Below are 22,291 nucleotides of genomic sequence, written 5' to 3'. Positions count from 1 at the left end.
AAATAAATAAATGAATAAATTAAAAATAGCTCAAGCCCCTGAAGTAAACAATGGTGAATGAGCTCGGCGGCAGCTGTAAAATACAGCAGCAGCCGCGTGTACTTACGGCCACTCACTTCATTTGACTAATTGAAAAAGCTGAAAGGGGTGCACTGTATTTCACTCTGTTAATCATTATGGGCTGGGTTCCCTCTCTTCATCTCTTTTGTGTTTGTTGCTTTTTCTCAGGGCACACTTGGAAATGTGTGTAGCCCAAGGCCAGTCCCGCCATGACCTGAGCACTGCCTAACCTTGTCAGACATGAAATCTGCATCATGCTCAAACTGATGTATTACTATGTGACACATTATGAATATTACATCACAAATCCGGCGTCGCTGTCAGTCACAGGGAGAATGGCCTTCCCCGGCACTAAGTGAAGCATGGGAGGCATCGCGAGTGAGTGGCGCCTTTTAGGTTCATCTGTATGGTAAATGATTCATACTGAACACAGTGTCAGGAAAAATGCACTTAGTGCTACGATAGACAAAAGAATGCATTTTTCCCCGCCGCTCCCTCTCTCTCTCTCTCTCTCTCTTACTTACTTACTCTCCCTCACTCTCTCTTACTCTCTCCAGCTGACAGGGTTTCATGTTGAAAACCTGACAAATGGTGGTAACATAGCGTGGCATTGCACTCACTCCCATAGGCCCGGGCTTGATAACGAATGCATCGTTTCATCTTGTAAGAAAAGATAGCAAACACTCATTTGCGGTTATCACAATTCACACATGAAATCGATTTTGCAACTCAACAAAGCAGGAAGGAGGAAGGGAGGGGGGGCTGGGGGGGGGGCTAAGGAAAGGTGAGGTCGAGTACCCTTAAAAGAAATATTAGGCTTATAGCCTAACAGAGCAGCCCGAGCTGGTGATTTATGCTATTACACAACAAGCTATTCATCCAAAAGCCAAGCAAAAAAAAATTAAAAAATACTGAAAGTTGCAGTAACACTTTCTATGAATGTCATCTCTATGAGACTCTATAAACATACTCATAACACATTATAATGCATTCATAAGGCATTATAAACATGGCTATACATATTTGTAAAAATGTATAATTCATTATAGCCATGTTTACTATGCATCATGAAATGTAATTATAATGCATTAATAGCTGTGTTTATAACATGTTATACATCAATACCAAGAAACTCAGTCCCTGCTTGCAGACTGTATCATGACTAAAAAAAGCTTCCAACTTATAAAAAAACCTTTAATAATCCTATAAATATATTTTAACCACTCATAAATTATTCTTGTCTTAAATATAATATTAATTATAGTCAATTATAATGTATTATAACAGGTCTTTGTGCGCTCTAAGTAAAGTGCCAGACTTTCATTGTAGGACTAGATTATTAATGATAGAGATATACTATAATGTATTATGATCACAGGTCATAATGCTTAACAAATATGGCTATAATGGGTTATGCATTTTTATAAACATTTATAGCCATGTTTATAATGCCTTATGAATGCATTATAATATGTTATGAATGTGGTTATAGCGTCTAATAAAGATGACATTCATAGAAAGTGTTACCAAAGTTGCCAAACAACACAATCTCCTTAGAGAAAAAAAAGAGAGAAGTCTTTGCAGCTTAACAAAAAAAAATGCACGTCAGCAATAAGAACAACATCTGTCACTTCACAGGTGCATTAACACTTCACCTACAATTAAACGCCACGCAAAAATACACTCCTCCACTCCATACATAAATAAATCTCAGCCACGCCGGACCCGCAGCCACCAACATGTTAAACCAATACAGAGAATCACGTTCACAGCCCAGCTGTCAGAACAGCACGTTTACAGCCATTCCTGCACTAAATACTCAGACAGATAAATAGCGTACAGTAAACAAACACAGAAAACAGCTGGATCATGGAATTGGTATTTGGCACTAAGCTCTTGATATGTTAATGATTTTTCTTTCAGTTTTTTAACAAGCTTTAACAAGCTTGTATAAAGTGTATAGCCCATCCAGACCACCTCACTCAGCTGAGACTCAAACTTTCCCAGCAGGTTCAAACTCTCAGGATGACTTACAGCTCAGAAGGGCAATTAGTTAAATAGCTTCTAAACTCTGGCTGTTCAGACAATACGATGGATGGTAAAATACACACTGGTTAGGCTGGAATATGTCTATGGTATCAGACTTCTTTTTTATTTGTTTATATATTATATATTACAGCTCTGGAAAAAAAAGAGACCACTTAAAATATAATGAGTTTCTTTAATTTTACCAAACTGAAAACCTCTGGGATATAATCAAGAGGAAGATGGACGATCACAAGCCATCAAACCAAGCTGAACTGCTTGAATTTTTGCACCAGGAGTGGCATAAGGTTATCCAAAAGCAGTGTGCAAGACTGGTGGAGGAAAACATGCCAAGATGCATGAAAACTATGATTAAAGCCAGGGTTATTCCACCAAATATTGATTTCTGAACTCATAAAACTTTTTTTTCCTTTGCATTATTTGAGGTCTGAAAGCTCTCTATCTTTTTTGTTATTTCAGCCATTTCTCATTTTCTGTAAATAAATGCTCTAAATGGCAATATTTTTATTTGGAATTTGGAAGAAATGTTGTCTGTAGTTTATAGAATAAAACAACAATGTTCATTTTACTCAAACATATATCTATAAATAGCAAAATCAGAGAAACTGATTCAGAAATACAAGTGGTCTCTTATTTTTTTCCAGAGCTGTATGTTTACTCTTTAATCTCCAGCAACAGAAGATGAAAAAACATTGGAACTTTCAATGAGACGTCAAAAAAAAAAAAATATAGTATTTCTATTGATTTACTCATTGTAACATTTAGATCCAATTAGGGCTGTATGATATGGACACAATTTATATTACAATATACTTCTTATTTTGATTGATATTTAATACAAGTTCAATATCAATATCAACAATATAAAAGTTACAGAAAAACTTCAGAGAACCACTACAACATATTTCTACCTACAAACTTCTGAAAATTTGCCACATTAAGAAATGCATCCTGTTCACACATGCTGTATAAATATATGTTAAAATTTTGGAAATGTGTTTACAAATCATTCATCAATATTGCTAAAACATTTCATATTACTATGTAAATAGCAAAACATATGTTTTTCTTTATAAATTGTATTTTTATTAGTTTTTATTTGTTTTGTTTTTTTGTTTTTATTGATGTACATTAGTAAGAATATACACTTTTTAAAATTTAAAATGTAAACTTATTTGAGTTTGTATATTATTTTGCTTTAGCTAAATGTCACTTGCACTTGCATTTTTTTTTTTACCTCTCAACCAAAACCGAACAAATCTGAACAAATAAATCATATTAAATCATTTTGTTGGTTTTCTAAGTGAAAATATGAACTTATTCTATACACACAACACATTTTAACCCAGTTACTGTTCATTTGTCCAATCTAGATATTTAAAATATGTTATATTTGTTATAAGTTGACATTTATGGATATAAATTATGGCGCTTTTATATATTTTGTATATTTTATGCGTTTTATTTCAATATGTTAAATTTAGAAAATAAGCAGAAACAATGCTGTAAACTATAATGAATGCCACATTTAAGTTTGTTTCACTTTATTATCACTTAGAAAATCAATCAAATGTGTTCAAATGTAGTTTAAACAGAGTTAGACAAAGTTTTGCATAACATTTAAAATATGTGTAGTTGTGTGTGTGTAATTGTGTGTGTGTGTAATTGTGTGTGTGTAATTGTGTGTGTGTTTGTGTGTTTCTGACCTGTATCTTTGGTAGTCGTCCTCGTCTTTATCCAGGCTGACCAGCTGGTTGGGGCAGGCCTCATTTCCCAGCAGGCTCAGGTACTCCAGCGCTGGCGTCACTTCCTGCAAGTGCTCGAGGAGGTCTTCTATGTCAGTGATGTGTCAAAGGGCAGAGGTCAAGGAACTGAGAACGGGCACAGCATTAGCATTTCCTGCTCGGCACGGCCGGGCCCTGTTCGCCGGGCGGCTCCGGCTCCGCTGCTTTTACCACCACCCTCTAAACCTAAACCCACTCCACAGGATTTGTGTTGGAGGGGGAAAGAGCAGCTCGGTTTAAAGCGGAGGATTTGGCCCGCGCCGCGTTCGGCTGCCGCCGCGCTGCGTTTCTCTCTCCATTTCCTAGGTGGCTTGGTGCAGAACATTAAAAACATTGACAAAATGATGGATGCCCTGTGGTAAAAACGGTTAGTGACTCCCCGGGCCATGGAAACTTTTTCCTCTTGCCTCCACGCAGGGAAACAAACAGCCACTTCACAGCGCATTCATCACTAATACATTCACTTCATTGGAAAATGGAGCCCCAAACGTGTCAAAATACAACTGCACTAATGCAGCACTTGAATTTCAATGGCAGCGGGCCACTACAGGGTGTAAATAATTGGCCCATTAGCATGTGCAGACCACTTCACAGCAGGTTTTGAGCCGCTGACACTCAGCCGGGGGAGAGCGGAGTGTAATGGTGGGACAGGGGGGACAGGGTGTGAGGCTGTATCATTATCGCGTGCTCGGGAAGCGTCCGCGGGAAAACAACAGGCAGAAAAACTTAGCAATTATTTTTGACTGATCAAATCGGCTGCTGTAATGCCTCGCTATATAAACCTGGCCAGAGTTTAGCGTGTTCCATAATATTCCAGCCTTCTTTCTGTCAGCTTATTTATTTATTTTATTGTTTTATTTTGTAGGTCTGGGTGAAAACATACAGCAATACTGTGCAGAAATGCAGACACTGTCTGTGTATTGTTACTTCCTGTATTAAAATCATATACTAATCCAACACAAGCACAGTATAAATACAACAGATATATTATTATATCGTATGTAACAAAAATACACAGCATGTTCACAACAGATTCATTTTTTTATATATATACATATATGTTTATATTTGTACCTCTGTATGAACAACCTTACCTTGTTTTTCTCCCCTCACACAGCTACTGGAGCTGTACTGGAGCTGCTTGCTTTTTTTTTTTTTTTTTTTTTTATTATTACACTCTCTTCCACTAGAGGTCACAGTGGCACAAAGTCAGAGGAAAAAGTGGACTCCTTACTAAACCACCCCTCTCTCTTTCTCTCTCTCTCTCTCTCTCTCTTTCTCTCTCTACTTCTCTCAGCTCAATTTAATACAATAACAGCATTTAAACAGCATTTAAAGGGCTGAAGTGTGTAAAGACAAGATCCTAAAATGAATGGTTGGCAGACGACAGACAAGAGAGAGAGATAGAGAGTGAGAGACAGAGAGAAAGAGAGAGAGCTAGAGAAGGAGAGAAAGAGCGGGCGGGTCCTACCTCCCCGTCCTACCGTGCCGCCGTAAAGCATGCGCAGAGAGACACAAAGGCGGCGCAGGCTGAAAGGATATTCGGTTCTTATTGAGTGTTAGGGTATGAAGCTGCGGTAGCCCGGGCAACCGGAGGTCATTTCCGAGAAGATTGTTGTCCACAATCAGCTCTTCCAGTTGGCTGAATGCTTTCAGGCCTGTCAGTGACCTGCAATGATAAGGCAAGAGAGGAAAAATGATATGGCCCTAAATCTGGGCGGCCATTATGTGCAGAAATAAATATTTCAGCCGGCCTCTTTCACGGGCCGGAATAGTTTGGGCTTGGGCCTGTCAGGAGAGTGAATGACAAGAATTAGTGGTGCTAAGATCCCCTGGCATGGTGCGGCCTCCTTCGCATGCTGGCAGTATGAGCGATGAGGGTCACTCTTGAGTAGCCAGGATTCAAAACAAAAGGGCTTCAGAAATGCAGTGTGCGGGATGAATTTGTCAATGTCTTGTGCCTTCAGGCACCCAGCTTTGCCTGACCCTAACCCTCCATTCCCAAGATAAATAACTCTGTCACAGTTCACCTTCACTCCCCCGACACAAATTTAACTTGTCATCCATCATTTTCTCAGCGCCGCTATAACACCCCGGCCACAAACACGGCGAGCGCCGCGACTTCTCCAACTCCGCCGCTGCCGTGATCAGCCTGCTTAGAGTGCAAAACACGGGCTTAGCCGAGGAAAAGTTTCTCATATTGCTCACTTTTTAAAATATCTAATCTAATCCTTTAAAACACACACTAACACACTAACACACACAGCCAGCCAGCCAGTCCCCAAGGACTCCTCTTCTTCTCCTCCTCCTACTCCTCTCCTTCCTCCTCTTCTTTCTGCCCACACCCCCCCTCAACTCCCACACCCCCCGCTGCCTCGACCCTGCTCTGGCATAAACATGATGGAGGGTGGTGCTCAGGGTAATGTCGGGGCCTTCCAAAGTTCACGGCATGGAAGGTGCACAAAGCCAGGGTGTGTGTTTCTAATCCCTCAAATGGCACAGGCTGACAACCTACAATGTTAATGTGTCCACTTTCAGTTAATTGACATTTAGCTCTGTCAGCTCGGGCCTGAGAAAAGAACAATTCAATGGCAATCGAGACGCCGGCCTTCATTCCTTCGCAGCTCGCAGACACACAATGCTCCTCATATCCAGTTTCGATGACACTACGGCTCTGGGATTTATCTGCTTCTTTTACACTCTGAATAGACGTCTAGAAGTAAGCAGGGCCGGGCGATTATTCGAAAATGAATCAAAACCGATATTCAGATCCTATAACTAATGTTATCTTGTGTGATTAAAATAAGTAATGTAGTCTTATTTCTTCTTTTATTGAATTCTTATATATTATATTATTTTTATATTATTTTAATACTTTTCCAACTGTGTGTGTGTGTGTGTCTATGAACATAAACACTGCTGCGTTTGAATGGGTTTGATGGGTAGATTAGAGTAGCCAAAAACTGAACTCAAATAAAAGTATTACTATTTTAAAAAACTATATTTACTCAAATATTTATTTATTTTTTAACCCAATTTTCTTCCCAATTTTAGCAGAACCACATAACTCTCACTAGAACTATGAGCTATTATTTTCAATGCTCCAAAATACAGTATATATGCAGTAGTACTGTAGCATATAGTATACAGTATAAGAAACAAATCAATCATGTGTAAAACATAAAGTCTCTTCAAATAAAATGATAAGTAAGAAAGTAAATGCAACTAAAATAATTTAAATTAGTCTTAAAATAACAAACAAAATAATTTATACCTCAAGATGCTAAGCAAGCAAAATTCAAGAGCCAAACTAACTTACGCTATATAGACAAGAGTATTGGAACCTCAGTGTTTTGTTGCTTTTTTTTAGTTAGCAAATGTAAAAAATTGCTAATTGTAAAAAACTGACCCACCCAAGATGGCGGCGCGTTAACACGCAGCGGCCGCTCCGGGTCCGTTAAATGGTGCTTTTGTGTTACTATTTGTCGTTTTTTCCATTTATTTCCTGCAAATATGTGCATCGGAACACCCGTGCACATGTTCTACCACCGCCAGACCCTGCTACAGTGGAGAAACCAGCCAGAAAACACGCTACCGGACGAGGTTCTGCAGACGCTACTTGAGCTTAGCTTGCTAAGAGACCCAGGCCGCCAGCCCGCGGTGTTTCCTGACGCCGGAGCCCAGCGGAAGTGCCATCGCAAGCGGTGCGAGCGTAAGCGGAAGCGCGGAAAGAGAGCCGGGATCCGCGCGAGGCTAAAGGCTAGTCCTAGCCGGCCGGCTATACCATCGCTCTTTCTTGCAAACGTCTGTTCCCTTGACAATAAACTGGACTACATCCGACTCCAGCGAACTACCCAGCGTGAGTTCAGAGACTGCTGTGTTTTGGTTTTTGTGGAATCGTGGCTTAACGACAACATTCCGGACAGCGCCATTCAGCTAGCCGGGCTAACCGCGTTCAGAGCCGATAGAAGCGCGGCTCTATCCGGGAAGACCCGCGGTGGAGGCGTGTGTGTTTACATCAACACGGAATGGTGTAACAACGCTGTGACTGTCGCCAAACACTGCTCTCCGCTGGTGGAGTTCCTGATAGTCAAGTGCAGACCTTTTTATTTAGTACGGGAGTTCTCCGCCGTGCTAATAGCTGCTGTCTACATTCCACCCAGCGCTAGCATTGGTGCTAATGCTAAAGAGGCTCTGTGTGAACTCTATCGGACTATCAGCGATCTGCAAAACAAACACCCAGACGGACTGTTTATTATCGCCGGAGATTTCAACCACGCAAATCTCAAGTCAGTGCTCCCTAAATTCCACCAACATGTGAACTTTGCAACGAGAGGAGCGAGCACGCTGGATCTTGTTTACACAAACATCCCCAGCGCGTACCGGGCGGAGCCCCGCCCCCACCTCGCTTTCTCGGATCACATGTGTGTTTGGCTGACACCAACATACACACCACTCATCAGACGCTCCAGACCAGTTCAGAAGCAGGTGAAAACCTTGCCGGCAGGCTCCATCTCTGCCCTTCAGGACTGTTTTGAGTGCACTGCATGGGACATGTTTAGGGAGGCTGCTACTGAAGGCGATTCTGTTGATTTGGAGGAGTATGCAGCATCAGTCACTGGCTACATCAGCAAGTGTATTGATGATGTCACTGTCTCCAAGACCATCAAAACACCCCAAACCAGAAGCCTTGGATGACTGCTGAGGTACGTGCGCTGCTGAGGACCCGCGACTCCGCCTTCAGAGTGGGTGACAAGGTGGCCCTGAGGAAAGCGAGAGCCGACCTGTCAAGAGCTATCAGAGTGGCAAAGCGCGCACACGCCCAGAGAATCCACAGCCACTTCAAGGACACGGGTGACGCGCGGCGCATGTGGCAGGGCATCCAGGCAACTACAGGACAATGCCACCGTCCTGTGAACGTGATGCCTCCCTCCCTGATGCCCTAAACAACTTTTATGCACGGTTTGAGGCACAAAACAACACAATGGCGAGAAAGACCATGCCCAAGCCGGACGAGCAGGTGTTGTGCCTGACTGCAGTGGATGTGAGGAACACTCTGCCAGAGTCAACCCACGAAAAGCTGCAGGACCAGACAACATCCCCGGCAGAGTGCTCAGGGAGTGCGCAGACCAGCTGACAGATGTTCTCACGGACATCTTCAACATCTCCCTGTGCAGCGCCACTGTCCCAACGTGCCTCAAGTCCACCACCATCGTCCCCGTGCCGAAGAAGTCCACAGTGTCCTGCCTCAATGACTACTGTCCCGTTGCACTTACACCCATCATCATGAAGTGCTTCGAGAGGCTAGTCATGAGAAACATCAAGACACAACTGCCCTCTTCACTGGACCCCCTGCAGTTTGCGTATCGTCCCAATCGCTCCACGGACGATGCCATCACCACCACCCTTCATCTCTCCCTCACCCACCTGGAGAAGAAGGACACTTACGTCAGAATGCTGTTTATAGACTTCAGTTTAGCATTCAACACCATCATCCCACAGAACCTCACCAGGAAGCTAAGCTCGCTCGGCCTCAACACCCCCCTCTGCAACTGGATCCTGGACTTTCTGACGGGGAGACCCCAGTCAGTCCGGTTCGGGGGCAGCACCTCCAGCACCATCACACTGAACACGGGGGCCCCCCAGGGCAGTGTCCTGAGTCCTCTGCTGTTCACCCTGCTGACTCATGACTGTGCTGCAAAACACAGTTCTAACAGCTTTATCAAGTTTGCCGATGATACAACCGTGCTGGGTCTCATCACCAAAGGCGACAAGTCAGCATACAGAGAGGAGGTGCAGCGGCTGACAGACTGATGTACAGTCAACAACCTTCACCTGAATGTGGACAAGACAAAGGAAATGGTTGTTGACTTCAGGAGAGCACAACACACCCACTCTCCACTCAACATCGACGGGTCCTCTGTGGAGATTGTTAAGAGCACCAAGTTCCTTGGTGTCCACTTAGCAGATAACCTCACCTGGACCCTGAACACCAGCTCTACAGCCAAGAAAGCCCAGCAGCGTCTCTACTTCCTTCGGAAGCTGAGAACGGCCCGTCTCCCTCCACCCATCCTCACACTCTTCTATAGAGGGACCATTGAGAGCATCCTGAGCAGCTGCATCACTGCCTGGTTTGGGACCTGCACCGTCTCTGACCGCAAGACCCTCCAGCGTATTGTGAGGACAGCTGAGAGGATCATCGGCGTCTCTCTCCCCTCCATCACGGACATTTACACCACCCGCAGCATCCGCAAAGCAACCAGCATTGTGAATGACCCCACTCATCCCTCACACGAACTGTTCTCCCTCCTGCCTTCGGGAAGAAGGTACCGCAGCATCCGGTCCAGCACGACCAGATTCTGCAACAGCTTCTACCCCCAAGCCATCAGACTCCTTAACTGCAGAGACTGAACTGATGGTTTTTCTGTACATGCACACACACCCCACTTACCCCACTTACCTCAGGAAATGGAAAGCACTAAAAACCCTACTACCTCACTGGACTCTATTGCAACCTGTGTAATAGAGTAATTACTACCTCACCTGGTCCTTTTTTGCACACTGCAAAATTTGCACACTGTTTTTTTATTTATTATTCTTTGTCTGTATTGTGTTGTATTGTCTGTCTGCACTTTTGTACTGTTGCACTATTGTTCTGTCTACACTGTGTTTATGTGCACCATGGTCCTTGGAGGAACGTTGTTTCGTTTCACTGTGTACTCTGTATATAGCTGAAATGACAATAAAAACCACTTTGACTTTGAAATTGATTATCCTGCTTTTGTTGGAGAACTGTCCAAAAAAAATTAAGCTTTCAACAAGATTTCAATTCATTGCTGTGAGGATTTGATTACATTCAGCAATAAAAGCTAAGTTAGCAAAATCAGGTTGTGAGATCACCCCCAAACTTCTGGACGGAGCACCATCATTCCAGAGAACACAGATCCACAGGTCTACAACTCAATACTGGAAGGCTTCACACCCCATGCCTTCTGTTAAAACAACTTTTAGGGTGCTTTTACACCTATTGTCTTTGGCCAGAACTTATTTTATTGATATTTCAGTTGTCTATATTTCTGTTTACTCTTAACCAAATTAGCAGGTGGGCACAAACCACTGTTCCACACCAAGGAACCAAACTTTAGTTTAATCAAAAGAAGTGGTATTGTTTGAATTAACTGAATCATACTTCACTTTGTCTGCAGAGTGAAAGCACTTTTGGATGGTTTGCATGCATGTATTTCTTGTAACAATATGGGTAGAACAGATCAACATCCTTGATCACTATATCTACTGTAACTGTAGATTAACACTTATTTACAGTGTAAAAAAGAAAAATGGAATCTGAGGTTAATCGTTTACACTCATTCTGCTATGTGTTAGCATGTACACCTGATGAGAGTCGGATATTGCCAATGAAAAGCAAGTTGACAAATTGAAAATATGCCAGATACCACAATCCAATCAATGTTGAGTGTAAAGGGATGCAGCTTGTGTAGGTAACAATGATGGTGTGTAGTGCTCACTAAACTGCAGTGTGAAACCAAAACAAAACAGACTTAATGTATATAATGTAACAAAGACTTGAACTTTGGTTTAGACCTTGGTCTGGATTGCCAGGATTGTAAAAAGACACCTAGAAATTGAATATCTTTAAGGTTAAATGCACTTAAACAAATGTAACAAAGCAACACTGATCTGGTGTTTAGTCATGTGACTCTGATTTGTCTAATCTGCAACATGGAAGCAACATGGAGACCATGGAACTCAACCAGCAACAGCCAACTGAGCAACAAGATCTGCTTGTAACAAACAATCAGCTTTACCAGAAGCCGTAGGATAATTTACCAAAGCAAGAATGTATGTGAGCCAGATAGACAAGAAAAAAAAAACAGAGGATATCCAATTTAGAATAAAATTTACTGAAGAGAATCATTTAAGTATTACAGACACGCCAATAGATGAATCAGATAGAATCAAAGGACTAAGACAAAAATAAAAGCATTATAATAAAAAAAAAATGTTGTACACACTAAGAATAAAGTACAAAGTACTAAAATAAGTACAAATTTGTACTTAAAAGAGTCTACAAGCAGGGACTGAGTTTCTTGGTATTGACGTATAACATGCTATAAACACAGCTATTAATGCATTATAATCACAGTTCATGATGCATAATAAACATGGCTATGGTGAATTATAGAGTTTTATAAATATGTATAGCCATGTTTATAATGCCTTATGAATGCATTATAATGTGTTATGAATATGTTTATAGAGTCTTATAGAGATGACATTCATAGAAAGTGTTACCGAAAGTTCTTATATTGTTTGTCTGTTTTTTAGTGTGTAGTCATTTAAAAGTATTCAAATCTCAAAAACTACAGGACTATTGCGTCTATCCTTCAATAAAATGATTTCATTCATCGTTATCAAGTAAAAAATGTTCTAATTAATCGCTATACTTTTGATTTGAATAGTTCAAATCACCCAACACTATATCTGTGGGTAAGATCACATGAGCAAAAGGGCAGTCAAGGCCGGCTGATTTATGCAAATCCTGTCTTTTTTACGATGGAACGGCCTGGCCAGCGTTGAACAAATCTACCCGAGCTGTGGCCACAATCAGGCTGTTAATAGTCTCTCCTCTTCTTTAGCTGAGTTATGTTAATGCAGGGCTTTTTACTGCAAGCAAAAGGCTAGAAGGGCAAAGACTGGGACATAAACACCATCAAAGGCCAGTTAAAGAGAGAAAACACAGAAGAAAAACGACATTAAACAGGGACAAAGGCCCTTTTACTGCGGAGAAACACTAAACACTGAAATCTCCCCCTCTCCGCATTATCAGCACATTGCGCGGTGCGGGCGTGGCGCGGGCGTGTATCGGTCGATCTGCGCGACGTAATGACTCTAATTTCCCTGCTCTGTAAATGAGTCCTGGGCTCCTGCTCGTCTCCACCTGTCTGCCTTGGCTAGTTGGCGGCATGCGTAATGTTATTAGCTGCTTGGTTAAGAGGCGCTCGCATGGCACAGGGGGGCTGCTTATTAATTGTTGTTTTCATGTCACCACTGCTGCGTGCACTCTGTGATTTAATCAGTTAAATTCAGAGCCGAGGGAGAGCGCCGAATCGCATTCGCAAACAACATGGGGGGATTGAGCCCCTATAATAGTCTCGGGCCTCTAAGCACCGCCGGCGAATTTTTACTTCAGCTTTCGGGGTTGTTTCTGCCCGCCATCATAATCCATAACATCTGTAAAGTGTGCGGCGAGCAAACTTTTAAACTGCACAGTTAATGCTGTTATAGAGTCGGCACTTGCTTTGTTTAGCAGAACGCTAATGGGCAAAAGTAAGCTTAGCATTCCCCGGAGATGTGGTAAGCACAAGAAGAACACACACTCGCGCGCACACACACACACACACACACACATATCCACGCACATGTACAGGTAGGAACCTTTCTGATTTGCACCTCTCCCCCATGGGGAATCCAAACCTGCTTGCACGTTTTCACCACCATCTTCAAAATCCCACTACAATGGCAGAATGGCACAGTGCGGAAAGCCGTGTCTGATTGGAGGCGAGAGAGAGAGAGAGAGAGAGAGAGAGAGAGAGAGAGAGAGAGAGAGAGAGCGAGAGAGCGAAAGGAGGAGGGAGAATCTGAAAGAGTAAAAGAGAGAGTAAATTTAATGAGCCACACCAATGAGCCCTCGTCTTGTTAAGATAATTATGATCAAGCTCATTGTCACAGCTAATATCTCAACACGCCCGCGTCTACAGTATGCCTCTCTTCCCAGCTCTCCCTCTGTGTCTCTCGGCCTCAATTAGCGCCAGCAAAAGCACAGAAGCGGCTAAATAGAGCCATAAAGCCATAGTAACACACAGTAACACAGAGCACAGCTTCCAGAACAAACACAACATTTGTCAAATCGCACACTGAAGCTTTAAAAAGTCTATTAAACATGTATTATATTAATATCAGGGATACGAAATACATAGTCTGGCCTTTGCAATGTATATGTAAATACAGATTTTTTACAGTTTATTAATTAATGGCTGTTATAATTAGATTATAAACCATTAATAAGCAGTTACAGCACATAAATAGAAAGGGAAACCATAGTCTGTCGTGTACCAAATAGTGATTCCACGTTCGTTTGTACTGTTAAACCTCAGATCTTACTAGATGCTCATCTTACTTAGTCTGTATATTAAATGAGTAAACTGACTTTCTATAATATTTTGTTAAATATGTTAACATTTAAAAAGTTATTTTCACTGTTGTTTTTTTCTATTTATGTTTTAAGTGCTAATTAATGTTTTTGTAGTATTTACAACCTAATCTATAACCATAAATAAACTCCTTTATAAACCATTTACTAACCCTTTAATAAAGGAGCCTTATTAACATATGTAAGCAACTTTAACTTAACTACCCAGATTAAAGATTTATCCTGTATAATGTGGTGTATACTAACATATTACATGAGTTTAATTATATTTTATAATTATATTATATATTATCTGACTTTCTATGTTATTTTATTAGATATCTTAATTCTGACTGATATAAAAGGCAGCTGATGCATGTTGCCCTCTCTATTGATGTGTTGCCATGACTTATTAATGGTTTTACAACCTAGTTAATAGCATTAATAAACTCCTTAATAAATAGAGATTAACCCATGTGCAGCCTCAGCTTTCTGTTCTTAGCCAATATTAACTAGAACCTGAAATAATTTCCTGATCTTATGGCCACAACAAGGTTTGACATATGCATTCTAAGATACTTTTCAGCTCACCAGTATTATACAGTAATTATCTGAGTTGGTAGGTAGGTAAGTAGCTAGGTAGTTAGGTAGTTAGGTAGGTAGGTAGGTAGGTAGTTAGGTAGGTAGGAAGGAAGGTAGCTAGGTAGGTAGGTAGCTAGGTAGGAAGGTAGGAAAGAAGGTAACTAGATAGGTAGGTAGCTAGGTAGGTAGGAAGGTAGTTAGGTAAGTAGGTATTTAGGTAGGTAGGTAGCTAGGTAGGTAGGTAGGTAGCTAGGTAGGTAGGTAGCTAGGTGGGTAGGTAGGTAGGAAGGTATCTAGGTAGGTAGGTAGCTAGGTGGGTAGGTAGGTAGGAAGGTATCTAGGTAGGTAGGTAGCTAGGTAGGTAGCTAGATAGGTAGCTAGATAGGTAGCTAGGTAGGTAGGTAGCTAGGTAGCTAGGTAGGTAGGTAGCTAGGAAGGTAGCTAGGTAGGTAGGTAGCTAAGTGGGTAGGTAGGTAGGAAGGTATCTAGGTAGGTAGGTAGGTAGGTAGGTAGCTAGGTAGGTAGCTAGGTAGGTAGCTAGATAGGTAGCTAGGTAGGTAGGTAGCTAGGTAGGTAGCTAGATAGGTAGGTAGCTAGGTAGCTAGGTAGGTAGCTAGATAGGTAGGTAGGTAGGTAGCTAGGTAGGTAGGTAGCTAGGTAGCTAGGTAGGTAGCTAGATAGGTAGGTAGGTAGCTAGGTAGGTAGGTAGCTAGGTAGGTAGCTAGATAGGTAGCTAGGTAGGTAGGTAGCTAGGTAGGTAGCTAGATAGGTAGGTAGGTAGCTAGGTAGGTAGGTAGCTAGGTAGCTAGGTAGGTAGGTAGATAGGAAGAATACATTATATGGTTTTCCCAGTTTTCAAATGTTCTGTTTTGGTGACCCTGTTCCAAACTGCAGCCTCAGCTTTCTGTTCTTAGCCGATATTAACTAGAACCTGAAATAATTTCCTGTTCTTGTGGCCACAACAAGGTTTGACATATGCATTCTAAGATACTTTCTCTCAGCTCACCAGTATTATACAGTAATTATCTGAGTTACTGTAGCTGTTCTGTCAGCTTGAACCAGTCTGGCCTTTGTGTATTGCTCTCTCTCTCATCAACAAGGTACTTGTATTTGCAGTATTTGAGACCTGCGGCTTAATGGACGGATGATTGTATTTTATTACTGCAACAATCTGAGTAAACTCTAGAGACTAGATACAAACATGATCGCATCACACTCTTAACTCTATCATTGAGATCAAATTTGTTCTGATTTATTCTGACGGCTGATGTGAACATTACCCGAAGCTCTGGGCCAGTAGACTGTGGGCCAGACTGCAGTCACGTGGCTAGCTGATTAAATCAAAAGTGCATAATTGCAACGAGCATGTGTGTTTACAGGTTTACAGGTGCTCCTAATAAAACACTCGCAGCAGTGAGCATATGTGCGTTCTTTACATATTCAAGCAAGAGAGGTCATGGTGCATTTACCACTATACTAATGTGTTTGTCTGCTGGGCCTTTAAAACGCCTGACATGCAAATGCTTCGGAGTTTCCTTTTAAAGGCAGAGCCTGTAAAACAAATTACTATGCAGCCCATCCTCAAAAGAAGCCAAACAACAGGACGAGAGCACAATGACACAGAGATGGCCTGACAGAGATGGATGGATCGATAGACAAATACTAATGCAGACACGCTGATTGATAAACTACTACTGACAAGAGGGGGGGAGAAAACACTCTGTGATTATTGGTTGAAATGTCAGTCACTCTAGCCATTAGTCTGCGGGTATCTCGGGTCACATGTCCGCCTGGGCTAAAGCAGAGAGAGAGAGACAGGCGGATAGATACAGAGTGAGTGAGAGAGAGAGAGAGAAACAAAGAGAGAGAGGGCCGTCACTGTTGCTCATCTCAAACGGCCGAGGGATTGCATTGTTGTGTTCCCAACAATAGGACTACCTAATAGTACACCTGCGGAACCATTAACACTGTAAGTTAGCAAACAGCGCTAACCGCAAACAGTCTGCTCCCACACAGCTGCTTAATAAGAGGGCCGATCTGCAGTCCAGCGGTCATTCAGGCACACTTAAATTCCCTTTGTGTTCTGAGCCCATGCCTTAACATTGATCCCATTCAATGAAAGCCTCCTTTTCATGATATCTCTGGCTTTGATATTTCCCTTTAGCCAGGGCCATTAATTCCCTTGTTTGTGCTCTAGATTTAAAGGGCCTTTCTCTCACTGTCTCTTTCTCTCAGCAGCTCTTGGCGTCCCCAGTGTGTCTGCCCCGACAGTGCTGCTGCGCTGATCCTTTGATTATCAGTCTTCTTCACATCCACTGCTCCACTGAGCCGCCCATGTTTCTCTAGCCCGAAACCACTCATATCTGTACAACAAACACTTACAGCTCAGCCTGGAGAGAGGAAAAAAAAACACACACACAAATGCACAAATGCACACAAATGCACTGATACACACACCTGACCAGCTCTGCACCGATCTACCTCAGTTCGGTGTGAAGCTGTGAAGCTGTGAAGCCGTGACCCAACTAGGTCCAGCCTAAAGCCAACAACAAAGACACGAGAAGAACAATAGATGCGTGGACAAAGATACTCCTGCCTCCTGCCTCTCTGCCTTTCTGTAACATTACCTTAGAAGTGATCTGGGAAGAGAGAGTGCCACCATTTACTCAACCCAGAGAAAGCACGGCCAATTGTGCTCTCTCTCGGACTCTGGCTGCTGATGCCGAGCAGCGTAATCCATGATTCGAAAGCCATCATTCGATGCCTTAGTTGGCTGAACCTCCTGGACAATATATAACAATGGTATATAAGACATGAGAAGAACAATGGCTGCCCGGACAAAGACACATTCTTTGTCTCTGCCTTGTAACTCGCATTACAAGTAAGTCCCATCCCAAATGAGATGAGGAAGAAAAAAAAAGAGAGAGAGAAAGAGAGAGAGTGGAATATTTTTGGGTCGCTGTCTGAACGAATGTGAAGATCGGGATAAGCCCTTAGGCCTTGTTTTAAAGTTTGAAGGGTGATGTCACATCAAAGCTGTCTCCGGGGCGGGAAAAAAAAGTAATGTTTTTATTCCGAGGAGGCGGCGGAGGCTCAGGAGTGACAGCCAAATTGACACACTGTTCACAGGGTAAAAGATAAATGTTTGATGAATTGGCCAATACAGTTGGAGTGATGGGCTTCATATGTGCATAATGGACTAGCTGCCTGGCAGTTCAGATTGCCTGCCAAGATAAGAAACCATAATGAATGGGAGAGGAGAGTGCGGCCGTGAAACGAGGGATCCGAGTGCCTTTAATAAACTTAATATAAACGCAGACACGAGGAAAGGAGATGCTGATGGCGTCCCGAACCCACCGAGCCGCAGAGCGAGGACATAACAAAAAAAGCTCCACCTGATCATCTCCTGATCTAGTGCACACACCCTGATATACACACACTGTCCCACCCGAAACAAATGAACTCAACTCCTGCCAAGCAAAGAGAAATAAAAAAAAAAGGCTCAGAAAATGCTGATTTATGCAGCATTATACCTTTTGATCAATGTAAGTGAAAATACAAGCTGAAAAGCCTGACTCAGAAAATAAGTCTAAGCGTATTCTGCCATTTTAAAAGTATCTCATTCAACTTCATAACCTCAACACCTTTTTTATCAATTCATTTTCCGGAATATATAAACACAAAGCGCTCTCCGTACAACGACAACAAAAAAAAAAAGAGCTTAGATAAGACAAATTACACCCTAATGCCCTCCCACCTTCAACCCAGCCGCAATTCTGTTTTCAATCTTCAAAAACATGATGGCTTTGGATGCTGCAGTGCCATAAATCTTTGGAGCAGCAGTATTAGGCAGCCATTATCTGCCTTAATCTCTCAGCCCCTCCACCAGGCTCACTCACGACGTGTCAGAATCCCCTCAGGTGGCAGCAATTTACAGATCACACATGTAGGGAAATGGGAGCGGGACGCACGTCAGTTCACACGTGCTGTAGTCGCTCAGGCCAATGGCCCCACTGCTGTAATGGGGAGGTACGCCCCTTTGATGTTTTTTCTTTAAACCCACATTGTGCTATTTGTACTGATAATGATGCGGATGCTGCGTTTGATAATGGAACGCACATGCAGGGTTTTTTTTTGCTGAAGCGCCTCCAGTACAATGCCTTATTCTGTAAATGAGGACATATGATATGATTTCTTCTTACATTTCTGTGTTGTGTTAACACATAACACCCTGACAAGCAAAACTAATACAATTGTTCACAGATTAAGAAAACATTGATTGTTCTGGTACAGTGGTGCATGTAAAGGTCGGGATGTATGTTAGACAGTAATTGAACATTTAGTTCAAAAATGATCAACTAGAACCTTGAAAGCTCATTAAAAAAGGGTCAGATTGTTATTAGGGATGTGTATTGGCAAGAACATGCTGATATGATTTAAAATATCGCAATATATTGCAATACATTAAGCAAGGCAACATATAGAAACCTGCAACTGTATGGGTTTAAACAAAACTGGGTTTAAACAAAACACCAAATCTAAATGTAAATTAATAATTAAAAATCTATATTGTCCAGGTGGTCCAGCCAACTAAGGTGCTGCCACAAAGATAAAAGGATCATCACGGATCATGCTCCTTGGCATCAGCAGCCAGAGTCTGAGAGAGAACTGAGTAGATGGCACTCTCTCTCCAGATCACTCCTTAAGAAAATGTTGGTCAGCATATATGTCTGTTAACATGTGTTGGAATTGGGTGACTGTAGCCAGTAATACTACCTGGAAATGCTAGTTCAAAATGAGTCGCACCGTGTTATAAGGCACACTATCAATGAACGTCTATTTTCTGGTCTATTTTCATACACAAGGCACATTGGATGCGGCTAATTCCACCCGACAGAGCTACACTGAGGAACTCTAAATGCTCTGGTAAGCCAGGGCCATATTAGCTAGCAGTCCGTCCCACATAGCTTGTTTTAACGCGTTAAACACACAGACTACAATCCAATATAACTCACCTCTGAACAACAAAAAAGCTAGCGTAGGTTAGTGGGTAATGCTAATGCTGCTCCAGTAGTGCTAGCTGGGGTTAGGAGCAGGCTACAGTCCAATATACTCACCTATGTATGGGCACAGAGCTATCGCATTTAGCGGGTAATGTTAATGCTGCTCCAACAGTACTAGCTGGGGTTAGAAGAGCAGGCTACAGGCTAATAATACTGACCTCTGATTGGTAAAAGAGTGGTTAGCCGCTAATGCTAATGCTATTCCAGTATTCCTGTATAACTCTGTATTCAGTGGATTGGCTTTACTGCTCCTTATAACCCAATTGGTAAAATTCATTGCACATAAGGTGCACTGGATTATAAGGCACACTGATGTTTTTGGGGAAAATTAAAGTATTTTAAGGGTGACTGGATGTGTTGGATGCATTACTGGTAACAGGGGTAATTGGCCTTAACTTAAGAGTTAAAAAATGGGATTAAAAAAAACAATAATGTGTTTTTATTTTTAAAATTGACACAGTAATGCAAAAGCAAATATTACAATATTTCTAAACACTGTATAAATACTTTTTTACATCCCTAATTATTATGGCGAACCAAAGGTTTTGGAGGATCAAAATAGGAAGGTTTGATTGGTGCTTCTGATCAGCTGTTCTGGGTGGCTACCAAGGAGGTTCAAGGAGGGACAAGTCAACAACAAAGACTATCCCAACCAGCACCCTGCCTACTGTGAGGCAAGTCCTATACATTATTAATAACGGTTACAGGAGTACCATACCTCACAACACAAAGTCTATCATACCCTGCTGAGAAGATACAGACCAGACCCAATGCCCATGCTAACCCCTGTCCACCATCAAAGCTGCCTACACATGAAAAAAAAAAAAGTTAAATACACATATACTGTAACATCGCCTGATCTGATAAGCCCTATTTTCTTCTACTTCACTCAGATGGTCAAAAAAATGGATACCTGCACTGTTTACATTGTAGAATTAACTGGATTTGGTGAACAGCTGGACTGGATATACTGGTACTGATGCAGATCCAACTCCAACAACGAGTAGTAACTCTGGGCCGATGTTGATATCCACTATTACACATATATTACATGTATATATCTGCCAATGCCAATGTTGATTTAAACATGTATAACTTACATAGAGACTAGACACTCTGTTATACATTTAAAAATAATAAAAAATTATAAAAATTAGCTTAAATTAATTCATTTTAAAGTAGCATATCAGTGTCAGTCCTTTCTAGTAGTTTGGCCATTATTAAATTTTCGGCACACAATAAATATGTCAGCAAGTACTGGTTTGATATATTGGCCATATCAGCCGATGCAAGTGATTAAAAAAAAAAAGAAAACAATTATTCCTAGTCACAATTTTAGATACCACATAGAATCACAGAAAACCTTTTTGTAGACTAAGCTATTTTGCGTCACAGAAGACCATCAGCACATTATGCAAGTTGCCTTAATATTTTGGCTTATTGCTGTATGTGGCAATCGGTTGTTTTTAAATGTTTTTTAATGCTTTCCAAGAAATTACTGCAAAAAACAATATTATTTTCATATTGATGTATTTTTCATACATAAGGTGCAGCAGATTATAAGGCGCAGTAAGTGACACTAGTAAGGAGCAAGGGTATCACCATGTTTCCATTTTAATGGGTGAGTAAAGCGCTTCTGTTTATATACAGTAAGCTTAGGTTTACAATATTTTGTATAAGGTTACGTTTTCATTAAAGTTTCTTCAGCAATAAGGCTAGGTGCAGCAGCATTAGTATTAGCTGCTAACCTCAGCGCTAGCAGGACGTAAATGCCGACCAATAGCGCTACACTGAGGAATCGTGAGTGTTCCAGTAACCAAGTGCACTATCAGCACCAGTGGTTCTTACACGGAAAACACACAAACTACAGTCCAATATACTCGCCTCTGAACGGCGAAAGAGCTAGCGCTGCAGTTAGCGGCTAATGCTAATGCTGCTGCACCCAGCCTTAGTGCTGAAGAAACTTCACTGAAAACTCACCCTTAGACTGCTCCTTAATACCTGACTGCTAGAATTAATTTGACCCTTCTGAAACAGATTAACATATTTTTTTCATAACCACAGTATATGGTTATGGAATGAGAAGCTACTCACTGCATCAGTTAGGGTTAAATAACTGAAACATAATCACCTGTGCAGTAATTATCCAAAGTGAGGCTCTTACCAATTAGTTTAGTTAAATCCAGGTGGTGAGCTTGTTTCCTGGCTGGGCAGTAAATGACTTACTCATTTGCCAGTTTGATGTTTCCATTAACCACCATGATGTACAGTCAAACACAGGAGAGAAAAAGAAGGAACTGAACCAACTTAAGCCATAATGTGAACATTCATTCCTTCTAGTACAGTTTAAGTGGTTAATATTCCCAGATGCACCATCCATGTTACAGTACAGACAAGCTACATTTAAAAAAAAGTCCTAGTTGCTCACCAAACAATACCACTACCCTGTAATAATTATCTTCCTCCCTACACTGTTTTGTTAAAAATACAGTACAGGCCAAAGGTTAGGACACACCTTCTCATTCAATGCGTTTTCTTTATTTTCA

General features: G+C 41.7%; 1 protein-coding gene across 1 annotated transcript in view; it reads right to left on the bottom strand.

The window, feature by feature from the left end:
- Positions 1-22,291, bottom strand: part of lrmda (leucine rich melanocyte differentiation associated) — a 453,479-nt gene that overhangs the window by 172,768 nt on the left and 258,420 nt on the right. Inside the window, exons 3-4 of the mRNA XM_049481105.1 lie at positions 5,428-5,559; positions 3,813-3,947 (exon numbers count right to left, since the gene is read on the bottom strand). Of these exons, the coding sequence (XP_049337062.1) occupies positions 3,813-3,947; positions 5,428-5,559 (267 nt within the window). The remainder of the gene's footprint in view (positions 1-3,812; positions 3,948-5,427; positions 5,560-22,291) is intronic.

This window comes from Astyanax mexicanus, chromosome 7, assembly GCF_023375975.1.
Source record: "Astyanax mexicanus isolate ESR-SI-001 chromosome 7, AstMex3_surface, whole genome shotgun sequence".
Classification (NCBI taxonomy): domain Eukaryota; kingdom Metazoa; phylum Chordata; class Actinopteri; order Characiformes; family Acestrorhamphidae; genus Astyanax; species Astyanax mexicanus.
This window is presented reverse-complemented; position numbering and strand designations above follow the sequence as displayed.